The sequence below is a fragment of the Lonchura striata genome, chromosome 8, assembly GCF_046129695.1.
Source record: "Lonchura striata isolate bLonStr1 chromosome 8, bLonStr1.mat, whole genome shotgun sequence".
In the NCBI taxonomy this organism is placed as follows: domain Eukaryota; kingdom Metazoa; phylum Chordata; class Aves; order Passeriformes; family Estrildidae; genus Lonchura; species Lonchura striata.
Window position 1 is genome coordinate 20,118,803 of NC_134610.1, and position 16,578 is coordinate 20,135,380.

General features: G+C 36.5%; 1 protein-coding gene across 1 annotated transcript in view; it reads left to right on the plus strand.

Moving 5' to 3' along the window:
* Nucleotides 1-16,578, plus strand: part of GAD1 (glutamate decarboxylase 1) — a 33,290-nt gene that overhangs the window by 10,603 nt on the left and 6,109 nt on the right. Inside the window, exons 6-15 of the mRNA XM_021534786.3 lie at nucleotides 1,600-1,690; nucleotides 6,204-6,316; nucleotides 7,694-7,809; nucleotides 7,920-7,999; nucleotides 8,194-8,248; nucleotides 9,328-9,444; nucleotides 9,605-9,669; nucleotides 12,973-13,051; nucleotides 14,632-14,781; nucleotides 16,117-16,224. Of these exons, the coding sequence (XP_021390461.1) occupies nucleotides 1,600-1,690; nucleotides 6,204-6,316; nucleotides 7,694-7,809; nucleotides 7,920-7,999; nucleotides 8,194-8,248; nucleotides 9,328-9,444; nucleotides 9,605-9,669; nucleotides 12,973-13,051; nucleotides 14,632-14,781; nucleotides 16,117-16,224 (974 nt within the window). The remainder of the gene's footprint in view (nucleotides 1-1,599; nucleotides 1,691-6,203; nucleotides 6,317-7,693; nucleotides 7,810-7,919; nucleotides 8,000-8,193; nucleotides 8,249-9,327; nucleotides 9,445-9,604; nucleotides 9,670-12,972; nucleotides 13,052-14,631; nucleotides 14,782-16,116; nucleotides 16,225-16,578) is intronic.

Genomic DNA, 16,578 nt, shown 5'->3' on the forward strand with positions numbered 1-16,578 from the left:
TGGACAGGTGGCCTGAAGTTAAGTCAGAGTGGCTGCGCTCTGTATGCTCTGTATGTACCATTATTCTGCTATTCATCGTGCCGCAAGTCGAGCAGCCTGCTCCCCTCACCCCGACATCCCCTGGAGCTCCTGTGGGGCCAGCAGGGCGTGTCCCCAGGACCTGAGAGGCAAGGTATCCGACTGGACACAAGCTCCATTCAAAGCGCTGTCCGGTGCAGCTTTAAAGTGCTGCTCGGGTCGTCTGACTGCCCAGGACACGCATTCTGCTGTGGGCTCCTGGGGCTCACATTCTCTCTCAAGGCTAAGCTCCCTTCAAAGTCACCGGGTCTGAATCTGCAGCCCAGCCTTAGGAGATCGCGGGCTCATTAACAGCTATGGGCGGTCAGCGAAATGTCGCTGAAGATAGCCTGCCAGTCAGTGTGTCCTGGAAAGGGAGAGAAGTGCTGATTTGTAAAGCCAACAGCTAAGCCACGGTGGTATTTCTGGGCTCTAGCCCCGAGCCGTGGGTTCCCCGGGCGGGAACAGCCCGGCTGCGGCATATCCTCTTCAGGAAGTGTCGCGATGTGGCAGCGCTGGCAGGCTCACGCCTCCAAAAGATTTCTGCTGACATCGCTCGGGGCAGAACCGCATTTATTTCTTCATGTCAAAAGATGCTGATGTTCCTAGTGCTGAACCGAATCCGACTTGACAGGGTCCCCTCCAGGCGTCGAGAGCTGACCTCTCTTCTAGGGCCGTCTGCCCCCAGTGTGCTGCGTGTCCTTCTCCAGAGAGCAGAGGGATCTAAATAATGACACCTCCCACCTCCCCTCAACGCCCGATACCAGTTAGGAATTTCCTCTCTTCGTGCTAGAAAAGTAGGTCCCTAAGAGTCGGGATTATTCCTTTTGAAAGTCGTTAAAGCAACTTCGGCTGAAATCCAGGGATGTGATTTACTTCGGTTCAATTGCAAATTCTGTTTAAGCAGGTTAATTCTATAAAACGCGTGGGAAAAGGACCCAAGTCGAGGAGCTCTTGCGGGGCCCTGTCCCTCCTCTGCAGCGCTGGGGTATTCCTGCCGAGACCCCGCAAAAACATCACTCCCGTGTCTTTGTAGCTGGGGGAGAGACTGGCTCCTCCGAGCCCTCTCACTCCTGCAGCCTCAGGTCAAGCGCCTGAGCCTTCCTCTTTTTCTCCATTCAAATGCAAATAACCTCAGTACCTGAAAGTTGTTCCTGCCACAGAGGTGTCCTCCACCGTGAACTCCTTTCCCGAGCTCGCAGTAGGACAGAAGTCGGAAGAGGGCTCTGGAAATGGGCTAGCCCAAACCCTTGGGCAGGTCCGGAGGTGTTCACAGGCTCAGTCGATTCTGAGGTTCTCTTTTAAAGGCAAAGGATTCCATACAGAAGCTCCCATCCATCCGAAGCGTTTTTTCAGGTTTGTAATAAGACACCCGTGAATGTCGGCTATTGTCCCCATAAGAAGGACTTGCATTGAAAACTTCGCTGCAAGTATTCTGAGTACAAATCTGTGATTTGTTTCAGAAAAGGTGGATGGTTTAAATTTGAAACCTGAGAGATACCGTTAGAGTTTGTTCTAAGTTACTCTCAATTCTCTTTTCAGGTCATCCTCGCTTTTTCAATCAGCTGTCCACAGGACTGGACATTATTGGCTTGGCTGGGGAATGGCTGACATCTACTGCTAATACAAACATGTAAGCAGTGTCTTGTCACCGGTGTCTGTGACTGGTGCTTACATGGGCTGCTGTGTATCATGGTAGATAGGTATTGTCACAGATATGAATTATTTTCATTTTTAAATTATGAATGTTACATCTTCCAGAAAAAATGTCTCGTGTTTTTCTAAATGTGTCATTAATACTATAAAAATAGTTACATAAAATTGAACAGTTTTATGTTTCTTATAAATAGAAATGCAAATATCTGAGAGCTATGGTAAGTAAAACATTATTATTCTAATATAACATGAAATTAATTTTCTTCTTTTGGATCAATCTTCTCTATATTTTTCTTTTTTTCAAAAAACTTTGTCTCTAGACTGAACAGGTCTGCAGCTATCCACATATTAACACTAGAACACAAGATATGGAAAAATTTACTTTCTTCTCTACTGTTGACTTCAGAGATAGCAGGCTTGAGGCAATACCTTTTGTTCATGTGCTAGTAAAGAAGTGGCTTCTGGGTAGCTTCAAAATGATTAAAAATGTAATGCTGAAAAATAATTTTATGCTAATGAAGGAATTAGCCTAAGATTAATAAAGTCATGTGTTAATGAATAAAAGGAAGTATAAAAAAAGTAAAATCTGACATCTGAATGAATCAAATAAGAAACTTTTCCTAATTTTTCTTTGCCTCAAAGTTAATGAAAGCTAAATATCAGTGTAAGGTATTATGATGAATTTTTGCAGCAGAGTGCAATTAATGAAAAAAAACCCACAAAAACCCAAAACTAAACAAAAACATCCACAAAAACAAAACAAAAAACCCCACCCCCAAACCACTAAAAACCCACCAAACCTTCTGGTCAGTTTTTATTTGTATTTTGATTTCTATATGTTCAAAACCATGAAGGGAGTCCATATACTCAGCAGGTAAGACTGCTCTGTTTTAGTCCTGTACTGAATGTGTCTTAACTGCAAAGCCACCTCTGTTTTGGGGAGTTTGTTGCTAATTGTCATAACATATGATATCTATCTTCAGACTGGAAAATGAACAATATTTTCACTGGCCTATTTGGGAGTATATAGGTCATTAAATATAGCCGATGACTAGCAGTTATATGGAGATTAGGAGCTGTGCCTGTTTTGTGACATTAACAATAAAATAAAATAAAACCTAAGGTGCTCCAGCCAAAACCAGCCTTCTCTTTGTAATATTCATCTCAGTTAGTTCTGTTTGCTGAAAATTGGTATGAGACATTCAGATTTAAAAGCTGATTGGGAAGAAAACCCAGCAATATATGTTTTAATTATTAAACAAGTATTGTAAATAGTTTAAAGTGCTTTTATCTGTCTTTTTAGCAGCATGATTAAAAGTGAAAACAGTTCTGATCACATTTCTAAAAAACTTTGCTTAAAGGTTGTTTCTCTGTGACCAATATTTCAGTGCCACTTTTTCCAAGCCCATTTGACTTAGTTATCCCAGTTTAGTTATCCTTTTGTAATCAGTGAAATTACACAGACCTATAAAACATAAAAGAATTCAGTTCTGTGGCAGACTGACAGGATAAAGAAATGACATCATTATTAATAACATTGCACTCATTTAGTCACTTCTTAAAGAGTAACTTTTTAATTGATGTTTTCCATTTTTTTGGAAAAATGTTAAATAGCTAATTTCTCATCCATTTGTGCTTTAAAAATGAATGTATCTTGAAAATACTTCTCTGTGAACATGAACATTTAGTATCTATTTGTTAGCATGAGGCTTAGTGTGCCTTTTTTTCAGAAAACCAAAGTCAACATGGTGTGCTTTCAAGTAACACAGTAATTGCAAATAAGGTTAAAGCAAGATGTTTGTAAAATATGATTCAAAGAACTGACAGAGAAGGTTATTAAAATAACCAAATCACCTTTGTGAGCTCTGGGAAACATAGTATTTGTTTTGAGCAGTGTTCCAGCAGGCCAGAACAGATTTTGACCTTTACCTAGAAGCTGTTCCAACCTATACAATTACATGAGCACATAGCACAAAAGCAACAGTAACGTTAAATTATAGCAGGGAATGGTTTTCATATGCTATTTTTTCTTTTCTAAAGATAAACAATACTTAAAATGTTTATGAACAATTAAAAGTATGTGTTTTCTTTTGCAGATGAGTTTTGACTAATCAAAACATCTGTACTCCCTTAAAATTTTAAATTATCATTAGGAAATATTACTTAAATGTCATTGTGAAGATAATATATAAAAATAAACATAATAAGCTTCCTCCATTGACTTGGAAATAATGTATCAATGTGCTATTCATAGCTCAATCTCTAATCATGAGACCTTCAGCATGGAAATTTCAGAATTTCATTATTCATCCAGTTCTAGAGGTGTGTAGCACAGGCCATTCTGTCACCATGCAGCAGCCAACTGAGGTTAAAAATAAATATTATCTGGAAGTTCTGTTTATTCCTGCTGTTAGCTGAGACAAGGGAATATATTGGTGTTTTCAGTATTATGCAGCTATGCTTATGAATAGAAAATTGATGTAGAATGTTCTGTGTTTATTTTCAGACTGCTTTTTACATACTGGCCAACAAGAGAATGGTAGCTAGAATTATTTGGTCTGATAAAGTGTTTTGTCCTTTATGTAAGAGCAGAATTAAGCCAGCACTGGCTTCTACCAAAAAACCTGTTAGTACATTCTGTTAGTAAAGAGCTGATAGTCATGACTGTGATAGTTAATTCACAGAAATACCTGTAAATGTTGTAACTATAGGAAAATCTAATCAGCTTTTTTTTTTTTTTTTTTTTTTTTTTTTTTTTTTTAGGAGATTGATTCTAAAGTTAGATGGCTCCTTTTAAGCCAAACACTTTTTTTTTGGGGGGGTTTTAGAGAATTTTTCAAAATAATTTAACTTTAAAACAAGTAAGGTGGAATGAACTTTAACAAGATGTGATTTGTAAATTCATAGCCATCATCTAATATATCTTCATTGGTCTTGTAATTTATAAACATCTACTGTCATTTATTTCTTGTCAGGTTTTGGAGACTCAGAAAATAACCACAGAATTTGTATTTAAATATATTCAAAATTCAGTGTGCAAGGTCTCAGGACAAAACAAAAATGTGTTTAAACTGGTGGGGAAAAAACAATCCCATTGACTTAAGACTATCTTGTATGGAGCTACAGTGATCTATAGACTGCTGAGTTCCTGTGACATCAGCTGATCCTTCTGCCTAAATAAAAATTGGAATATATTCTAGACTTTCAGTGCTTAAAAACAAAACAACCCCAAACCACTGTTAGCAGACACTGGTTTATTAATTTTGTCCATTTGTAAATAGTGGCAGATCAGTATTGAAATGTCTCTGCCAGTTCTAATGATAATAAAAACAAAATAAGTAGTATTTTTGCTTCTGAAAATAGCAATCACAATAATTAAACAAATTAGAAATCTTTAATGAAGGTCATTAAGGGAATATTTTAAGGGAATATTTTAAAAATAATGGTGGTGTTTCTCTGATAGACTAAGGACACATAAAAATTGAATAAAATATTAACAGTGGAAGCAACCAGTGTGGCTGTAAATAAAAGACAAGCTTTTTGAGACACTTGTTCCCTTCTTAATACCATACCTCATTCAAGTTTGCTGTACCTATTCTCAAAATATCATTTTAGTATTAGAGAGACAACACATACGTTTTGACAACATTATTCAAGTGGAAGGTATCAGTCAAATCAGAACTGTCATACTGTCATACCCCTATAGATTCCTTTGGAAATCAGAGGTTGATTTCTTCATTTCTCTCTGCTTCCTTTTCCCCCTTACTTATTTTTTTTCCCCACACACAGCAAGCAGAATTTGTTTACAGCAGTAGTAGTTCGTTCATCTACTTTGATCACCAAAAATAGTTGTATGGTTGTCAATTTCCATCCACATATCCAACTCTGACATCAGGGCAGGCCAGGATATATAATGTTTTTTACCCTCATTAAGTGGATACAATAGTTGACTGATGACTTGGTTTTGGTAATTGGTAATTAGAAAATCATCATTTGTAATTACTCTTGACAGTTATTGATCATGTTGTATTGTAGAAGTAAGTTGTCCTTGGAGATCATCAACAGAATAAATCCACATAATGAATTATATTTAGACTTTGAAACCCTAGCTCAATACTTCTAATTATGGTTTTGTTTAGCTCAGTGAAGTTCACTGTTTTCATAAGGATTTAGCAGTATGTTATTTTACAAGTGTGGAATTGGCACTTTGGGAAACAGTTGTTTTAAAGGACAACCTTGTACAGAAGTCAGCAGCACTTTAATGTTGAACATTAGGTCTTACGTTCACTATATAGAAAGCTGCAAAATATCTAATATTGCAGTTTTTATTCATCAGTATTTCCAATATTGTCTTCCTGAGGATTTTTGCTTGAGTAAATTTCAGGATCAGAACCTCAAGTTACAGGAACCACAGATTGGAAATTTATAATATGTTTTTAGAATCTGTATCTTTATTGTCCTTATTTGTTTTTTTTTATTTATCTATGCAGGTTTACCTATGAAATTGCTCCTGTTTTTGTCCTCATGGAACAAATAACACTTCGAAAGATGAGGGAGATTATTGGATGGTCAAACAAAGATGGTGATGGAATATTCTCACCTGGTGAGTTTCTCTTCTCATTTTGATGGTTTGACTAAAACTTCAAAAGTTAAAATAAGCATAGGTTGTGTCTGAATAGTTACAATATCTGCAACACAAAGCAGATGTGAGTCAGATATTTAGAAGTAGAAATGCTTTGTTCAAACATCCCACAGAAAATTTGGGCAAAAAATTATCTCTGTGTATGGCTATGTACTATGGCTGGTCAGCATTTAAAACTTGACTGTGGGCTCTGGTGCATAGTTAGGCATTTAAACACCCCTTTTATGAGCTTCATTTCTGGAGGTGCTGAGCAACCACAACTTCTTTTGACTAGCAGTTCTCAAAAATCATGTATTGGTTTCTTTGGTGGTCAGCGAGGATTTGGGCTCACAGTCCACAGGAAAAGGTTATGATTGTCACTTTCTGGAACTCATTATCTGGGATATAATCTGATTGGATTCACAATATGATTCTAGCATAAAGACCAAGACAATGTGTCTTCCCATACAAGGAACATAAAGGCAGTGAGCAGTGACAGAAATGACTGATGATGAAACGTGTGAAGGTCCTGGGCCAATGTGTGGACCATGTGGCTGCCCAGCAGAACTTTTCTGGGTTTGGCATGAGGGAACACCATTCCGTTACAGAGCATAAAGAACAAAACCACCTCCTTTTGGAACAGCCCACATAAAGTGCACACTCCAAAAATACAGATCTTTCTGTGTTCTCATCAATGACAAAATTTCAGAGGAAGAAGAAACCTTCTTAGGTTTAGGGGTGAGACTGTTCTTATTAAAGCTTGAGATTTACACCAAAGAACTGAGCTAATTGTTCCAGGCTCTTTTTAGCAGCAAACCAAGGTAAACAGGTGCTTTCCCTGTATTCAAATTCTTCAAAATTAAGTGTGAAAGTAGATTAGCTGAATCATAGCCTGTGAGATGCCTCTTTTCCATAACTGACTGTGAGGGAGTTTAGAAGTAGCTCAGCTGTAGAAATCTACATTTATTCACCTACTTCTTTGTCTACAGTAAGATGGGATAAATCCATCCAATATGTGACATTTCTTCAATCAGACAATTTAATAAGTTCCTGTTGTTCTTGCTAACAAGAAGTTTATGCAAAAGCAGCACAATGAAATCTGAACTTTTTAGGAATGTATACAAAGTGATTGCAATTGAAAGAGATGGCATTTAGGAAATTCTGATTATCACTCTGGTTTTCTCAAGAGTCTGTCCTGTGCTATTTAGACAGATGCCAGTGCATTTCAGAGAAATGTTTTTTCGTAGTTCACTGCCACTTTCACTGCATTATGCAAATGAGACACAAATGTCTGTGGTATAATATGCTTTTTGTTTTCATTATCACTATTTTATTATTCATTTATTTGTTCATTCACAGGAGGAGCGATCTCCAACATGTACAGCATAATGGCTGCACGCTACAAGTATTTCCCTGAAGTTAAAACCAAAGGCATGGCTGCAGTCCCTAAATTGGTTCTCTTTACCTCAGAGCATGTGAGCTTAAAACACTGCATATTCTGCAATTCTTAATTTACTGGCATGTGTTGTGAAAATGCTTCGTCATTAAACAGCCACTCCATTTCATGTTCATTTGTTTGCTGCAGAGTCACTACTCAATAAAGAAAGCTGGAGCTGCACTTGGATTTGGAACAGACAATGTTATTTTGATAAAATGCAATGAAAGGTAGGATGAATACTAAAGTTTTGATAGATTAAATGTGTTCAGCTGTTAAATTTGTTTTATTTTGTTTAAGGGCTGATTCAGTACAGTGTGTCAAGTTGCTAATTGCCTGTTGAGAAAATCCTATTAAATTATTTCAACTGCAGCTATTATTTCCATATACATACTTTAACTTTCTGTTTCTGTGATAATTACAGAGGCAAAATAATACCAGCTGATTTGGAGGCAAAAATTCTGGAAGCAAAAGAAAAGGTTTGTGTTTTTAAAAATTAGTGCTTAAATGCTTGGCTTAGTAAAATTTCTTCTTCCTTTGAAGCCAGAATGTTAACATTAAAAAGAACATTATAATGATATAAATATAATAACAATATTTTTATATGCTTAATTATACATTCATGTATTGTTTACAGAATTATCTGTATGTCTTGGTAAGGTTTCCATTTTCTGTTTAAAACCAGAAGACTTTTAACTCTTGAACCACAACTGGAGTTCATGATTTTTAAAAATAACTTCCTGTTTGAAAATATATGGAAACAAGTATGGCAACACAAAATCTAAGCTACTTTTATCTAAACTTTTAAATTTAGTCAAACCCATTAAAGATTCTGCAGAGCTCTTAAAAAATCCTATATATTTTACATAGGTAGCATGTATATTTGTTAAATATAAAGAGTAAGCTTAAATTGTAGGCATTATCTGCTATTTCTTGAATCAATGCAATGGAAAAACCCATGAATTTTTAATAAAATAATCAAAGAGAAATCAACATTTTTTAAAAATTATTTCTTAACATTTGGGAACTCAATGAAATTGCAGTTCACATTTATTTTATCTGACTCAAAATTCTCTCTCTTTGATCTGATAGTTTCTCATTTATTGCTTTTGTTTCAGATCACCTCATTCTATTTTGTTTTGTTTATTAGTACATAAAGTCTAAAGGAACAATTTCAAGCCTTCAAATCATGACTCACAAATAGTATTTAATTAGTTTTTGTTTATACTGCTGTAAAATTCCCAAATTTACTTGAATATTGTTCATCTTCTACTACATTGTTTGAATATCCTCACTGAAAGAGATTAGACAAAATAATATTATTTATCCTCTAACTAGTTAATTTTGTGAAGTTACAAGAAAATAAATTAAAAAACCATTTTGCTTTTGCCATGTATTTGATTAGGTAGTTTCTACTGTTGCTTATGTTGGGCTTTCCAATGGGAAGAAAACCATTTTTACGTTACAAAACGAGACTACGTTTCTGGAATTATTTTCCCTTTTTTTTTTCTGAAAGTGTTTTCAATTTATATTTGACTTTTATTTTTTTTAATTGTAGGGATACGTTCCTCTTTTTGTAAATGCAACTGCAGGCACAACAGTATATGGAGCCTTTGATCCAATACAGGAGATTGCAGATATATGTGAAAAATACAACCTCTGGCTCCATGTAGATGTAAGTAACAAAAAAGTGCTGCTAGTCGGGCAAAAGAGGGTCTTAGTTTACACTGTTTTTTCTTGAATTAAAATATTTATTACTAGACCCTGAGTAAACTAAAATCTGTTGAGCTTTTTCAAAAAAAAAAGAGTTTTCTCTTTTTTTCTGTATTTTCCAGGCTGCCTGGGGGGGTGGACTTTTAATGTCCCGAAAGCACCGTCATAAATTGAATGGAATAGAAAGGTACTACACAGTGCTTCTTTGTAATACTGTTCTTAAAGTACTTTCATAAGGTACATGACATTTCAACAATTCATAAAAATATTACTTTGCTATATTAAGGAGTTTAAACACTAAATTAAACAATAGTGAGACAAAAGGGAAAGGTTCAGACTGGGGAGATGGAAACAATACTACAGAAGAGATCTGTGATGTACCATTGAGTGAGAGGTAAGTTTTCAGTAGATTTGAAAGTAGACAAGGATATTACTTGGCAAAAAAGAAGGCAGATTTTTCTATGCATAGCTTTGAAGGGATCATAAGTCTGGGAATGGATGGAGAAGTATTTGAAGAAAGAAATGAAGTGTGAGAGCTAGACAATCTCTGAAATGTAGGGCTTTGAGAATACCAGTGATAAATGAGGGATTCAGGGAAGGTGTTTGAGCATGAATACCCACAGTGGGAATTTGTAGAGGTTCTCTCCTGTAAGATATTTGCAGGTTTTCTGCAAAATAAAGAGTATTCATGAGTTTTCATGAGTGTTCTTAAATGGAACAGATACATAGATTTAGTCTTATATCAGTTTTATTTATACATACACACACAAATAGATAGTTGTATACAACAATGAGAGGAGTTATAGACTGAACTAGCAGCAATTTTCAGGGGCAAGTTTCTGTACCTTTAAGGCTTGAAAGGGCTATGATAGAGAGAGCTGCTATACTTCTGCTGTACCAGGGAGAAGATTGAGGTAATTTACAGAGGACAAAAAGGGTCCTAGATGGCACTTGTCTCAGGGCACAGGGGCCTGTGTGTTGGTTCCATGTGGGGGATTACATGAAACAAGCAGGAAGCTCTTGTTGAGGTCAGAGTGAAGTCTGCAGAAAAGAGCATGTGTGTACCCCCAGGTACAAAACCAGCTTACCAAGATGCCAAGTGAGACCAGAAGCCAGCCTTTGGCTGAAACAAATTTAAAGAGGCAAAGCATTTGTGTTGGCAATGACAGCAGAGTGAGTATGTGACCTTCCCAGTGGTTCTTAAAATCTTGACTCAGGAGTCACTCCAGGCTTAGTCTTTGGCACAGTTGTACCCATATCCAATGATGCCAAGTCTGTAGAAGATGCTATATGTATAATGCCATGGGTGTGTTGATCTCTAGATTTCCTCTGAAAGTGCTCTACCATAAAATGATGCCCATCTGAAAAAAAATCAGAAAAGCAATGAAGAATCAGAAACTTTAGATCTTTTCCATCATTGGAGGTATCAGCTTTCAGGGAAGCAAAAAAAATTTGAAGCAAGATCTATCCATGTACTTTTAAATTAGCATGAAACTGCTTCCTTGAGTCAGCTGTTCTGAATATGGGCACCATGTAAAATTGTAAAATGAGTACAGTGAGCACTGCTCTTCCTTAGGGAAAACAAGGTTTGGGCATCTTCACAGTAAGTAAAGAATAAGTACTGCATCAAGGATAGTCTATGGAAGGACTGGCAGCAAAACAGTGTGGCCTGTTCTGTCGCAAGGACAGCAGTGTGTGATGTGGGGTACTGTGAGGCAGCAGAATCCTATCAGCCTTTGCCCAGTCCAATTTACTTGTGACTCAAGGCAATATATCTAATATTAAGTCAGCACTGCAAAATAAATTTCTTAAGATACAGAGGTTTGGTCACAGGAGTTTGGCACACCCCTTTTGACTTGAGGTCAACCCTGAGGTGCTAATTAAGGCCATAATTTTAAGCAAATACAGAAAAACAGCAGGCTATAAAGCGTGAAATTATTTCTTTCCCAGACAGCTATACAGATTTCAAACATGGGATGGGGCCCACGTGTAAGGGGTAATTGCCTGTCGTGGGCCCCAGCTGGGGCCTGTTGCTAACACAGGTTGTACTTGGCCTGCTCGGGCACACTGGCATGGAGGACTGGCACACTGCCATGGCACAGAGCTGGGATTGCCTGTGGTAGGACAGCCCCTGGCTGGGGGCTGCACTGAGAGTGACAGCTTCATGTTAAAATAAACATAATGCTCCTTGTAAGGAATTACTTAAAATTGTCTTTGTTTCAAACTCTGAAAGTTTGAATGTGCTAAATGAATGTGCTAAACTGAAGGCATGGTGTTTTCAAAAGGAAATAAGTTGTTATATAAATTCCTTTTTCCTGATTGCTTCATCTGAACTATTAGTGAAGTTTTTCAAAAGATAATTGCCTCCTAGGTCTGAGCAATTTATCTGCTGGTTTGCACTGCATAAGCAGCCAGTGTTAGATGGTGAGATCACCAGGTACAGCACAAGCTGTGCTGTTCTACAGTCTAACCTAGCACATACAGGGCTTGGAATTGTATCTAGAAATCAGTGGTCCTCAGTCTGGGGAGAAGACATCACTGTGTTGCTCAAAACAGTGAGGGAGAAACTGTGGTTGTGTCTGTGTCCTCTGAGAGCAGGGTATGGAAGAGGAGGAAATACCTTTTAATTTTCTTTCAACCGCATTGTAAAAACACATGCATAGTCTGTGAAATACAATTATGTACTTTGCTTCTCTGGAACATGCAGTGAATCAAGGGGATGCTTGGTAATTAATTACTTGGGGTGAAAAGGTCAATGGATGTGCAACGTTGGCACATTTATTTCAGTGTCACCATTAAACTGTCTAGGATAGTATGTTAAAATACAGAACATCTGTTTGACTTGTAAATTAGGTGATCTTGTACATTGACTTGTTTTTGCATGTAAAAAATTTTAAGCTTTACACAGAGAATGGTAGGATAAGATGTAAAGTTTTAGAGCCTTTTAACAGTCCATGGGCTTGACAAGCAAGGGCTGTGGCTCTAACTGGGAAAGCAGGTAAGCATGCAGAACACCTTTTTATTTCCTTTCTATTTTTCCAGCAACTGTTCAGGAAAGAACTGTATTCTCCTACAATTCATATTAGTCCCTTACTTGTCTGACACCTCCACTTTCCCCATCAGTACCTTGAATTGATGGAACACATCAAGGGGTTTTGTTATTTTTCTCAGTGCTATTTCTAGAAGAGAACTCTTCTGGGGATGATGTTACCATACCAGCTAATCAGTCTGATATTAATTAGCTGGTATTAGTAATAATATAAAATAATCACAAGTCTGACGTTGCAATGTTAACATGAAAAAAGTTCCTTTCCTGGACAGCATAGCTGGGAAAGAAGACACTTAAGGCAGCATAAGACACTTAAGACCCATAGTATTATCATCAGGTCAAAACTCCGTATCTTTCCAGCTGAAAACAGAAAACAAAGGTGACTGCTTCAGATTAAGTTTCTGTTTTCCAGACCTAACTGAATGTATAATTTTTTTGCAGAGCCAACTCAGTCACTTGGAATCCACACAAGATGATGGGAGTGTTGTTACAATGTTCTGCCATTCTTGTCCGGGAGAAGGTCTGGCTTACATTTAATAATTAAATATTAAAAAAAAAAAGTAAATATCAAGCCCTATTTTTTAAGAGTGTACTGCAAAATCTGTTTAATTTCAAAACTTCTTTTGGAAAGAATAATTGTCTGGATTTACATTGTGTTTTGGAAGTTGTTTTATTTGTCCTGGGGGTATTGGCTTTTTTTAATCAAAGTTGTAGACAACATGGGTCAGATCCTCACTTATTGGATCTTTGCATATTCTGATAGCAGCAATAGAGCCATGCTACTGTGCTTCATCTGAGCACCTGCCCTGTTGTTTCTATGATACATTGAATATAGAACCTCAGTTTTACTACTTGGTCGCAGACTAAACTGCGTAAGAAAACAGCAAGTTTTTACCTTACATAGTAGTTTAAAAGTTTCCCAGTTCTGTTGAAAACATGCTGGTCTTATGACTCTACTGTTAGGGCTGGCATCTAGATTCTTAGTTGTCATCAATGAAAGGAAAACCTTGTGTCTTGTTTCTTTTAAGCAAAACATATTTTTATTAAATTATATAAAAAGAAAATTAGATCATACGTGTTATCATATGTGGATAGGACTAATGATGTTGTCCACTAACCTCTTGTATGACAATTGCTACTAGAAGCACTTAGTTGAAGAAGTAATCCCAGCGTGTAGAATTGGGATGGAAGTGTTGGAAGTTGCAGCCCTAGGTCTGCCATTGTTCTCCCACCCAATCCAGCTCTAAACTGAGGACTGCAGCATTTATTTCCCTTTGGAAACACATCTACTGAGGGGAAGCACAAGTCTTTGTTTAGTGGCATGCATACTTTTTGTGCCAGCTTTTGCATGATTTTGGCAAGAGTTTTTGTTCTCTATATGAGAACTTTGATAGATGTTTTTGTATTTGAGACACACTGATGTCATCAAGTTTCTTGCAAAAAACAGTTATAAATTCTAAAGGAAATGCACAGCATTTTAGAAACGTCATGTGTAAGAATTCTGTGTAACACACAGGAATTTGCTGCTCAGTGTTTCTGCCAGGCATTTTGCCAGTAGTCCCTAGATTTCTACTGGTCTGCGAACCATATTTAGTTACATGCAAAATAGGTCTGGTTTTTGTCATTTGTACTTTTACTTATCACTAATGTTAAGTGTCATAAAGCTGAACAATGTACAAAGTTGAAACCTTCAATTAAGTTTTTTCACTTCATTTTGTGTAGCGATCTGTTGCACTGAGAGACCACAGCTTTATTCTAGTGTGTAATTTAACAAATCATAAACGTAAGTTTAAAGAACATAGCCTTATAAATTGAAGTGGGTAAAGTTAATATGACAAATTAAGTATCCAAATTAATCTGTGCATGTTTTCTCAGGGGGGTGTTTGTGTAAAACCATATGGCTATTCAGAGACTTCTAAGAGAACCACCTTAGGTTATGAAATTAATTTTGTGGCTCAGGTTTACAAAACAAGGTCAGTATGTTATAATATGTCCTATCAAAGAACAATTCTCCTGTACATTTTTGAAATACATTTTTATACATTATTAATGTATAAAATACCAGGTAAGTCATATAAGTGGACATTTTTTTTGTTGTAGGGTATCCTTCAAGGCTGCAATCAAATGTGTGCAGGCTATCTCTTCCAGCCAGACAAACAGTATGATGTCTCCTATGACACTGGAGATAAGGCAATACAGTGTGGTCGACATGTAGACATTTTCAAATTCTGGTTGATGTGGAAAGCAAAGGTAAATAACAAAAGTTTAGCTCAAAAACCAGAAATGTATTTATTTAATTTCTAAGTGTCATGTAAGGGAATACTTCATTTTAACATAAATGTTTGTGTCATTACAATCTCTAAACACACAAACATCCAAGTATTAACTCAGAAAGGAGCTATGTGAATTGTAGAACAATGCTAGCTGTCCGTAAATTCAGATGGCAATTAGAAGAAATATTTGAGTCACTAGATGAGTCCTGCAGAAAAACCATTGAGTGCAGGGCACCAAAATGATCTCTTGTTGTGATGCTCTACACTTGCATATGTATTTTATGGCAGATTACTTGTAACAGCAGAGCAGCCTTGATAACTTACAAGGGTCCTTTGAACATGACATTACAATGCAAAGATTTTATAAGCACCTTTTTAACCTAAAACAAAGCCTTTTCCCGAGGAAGCATTGCCCAAGTGATGATTCCACAGTTGATTACATGGTACTACTGTGGTATGCCTGGATGGCTGAATGTAAGCACAGCTTTTGTCCAGGCTTACATGTTCACAAGATGAGGGTTCATGTAGTCAAGAAAACACATTCCATTTTTATTGCTTTATCTGCAGTCATCTCATTACTGTTATTCTTCATCTTCTGCTGGCAAAATGGGAATTCAGTTGGGCAACTTGTTCAGAGTCTAATTTTTATAATAAAATTGATATTCAATCTAATTATAAACTCTAAAATCATAAACCAATTTTCACTTTGGGAGAAAATGCTTGCTTCTTCATTCATGTACAAAGTGTACTTAAAAGAAACCCCAACTATTCATTATCAATATTCATGTATTTTTTTCTGGGATTATGACCTTGACAAGATATCGGTGGGTAGGCAAGTGACTTCTAGTAAACATATTGCAGACTTTTGCTTGCTGATTAAATGCACAGTTCTAGCAAACTGTTCAGAGGAATTATTTTACTTCCCAATTCTTACATTTTCAACTGAGTTCCCATTCCAAGTTTCTGGTCTTTCAGGAGCAGCTGTGAAGCCAGGGCATGATGTCCATAATATTTTTGGAAACCCAAAAAATGCAAAAGACCTAAAATAATCTACTAAAAATGGTGAAAGTCCTTGTTATTTTCATAATAAATTCTCTTAAAATGAGACAAACCAAATAGTGACTTACAATTGGGACACCTTTAGCCACTTTTTTATTGTTGATTAATGCTACTTTTAAGTTACAAGAAATAATTCTGCTAAATGTTTTCTGCCTGAAAATATTTAAAAGTGAAATCTATCTGAAAAGGTGATTGCATCAGAGCAGAAAAAAAATTGTCCATAGAATTAATACCTATTTTCTTATCAAAATAGGGTACAGTAGGATTTGAAAATCAGATCAATAAATGCCTGGAGCTGGCAGAATATCTCTACACTAAAATCAAAAACAGAGAAGAATTTGAGATGGTTTTTGAAGGGGAGGTAAGTTTTCTTTCACATATGTATGAGCCAAATCTATCTTCATGATTCTTACAGTTCTTCAGGACAGCTATGTGAAACTCTTCTGATTGTCTAAAGAACTATTTGTCTATTGGCATCTGAGTAGGTTTTTGTTTTTTGTTTTTTGTTTTTTTTTTGTCAAATACATGTGGTTTTGTATCATAAATGTCAGGTTTATCTCCTCTTCTGCAGAGGCCTTCTCAGTTTAGGGCATGAAGATTTCCTTAATACAACCTACTCATACTGAGATTATTCCATACATAACTGAGAATCTGCTATTTTTACTGTATATTCTTTTGCTAGTGCCAGTACATAAACCTTTGGATCATAGTATAA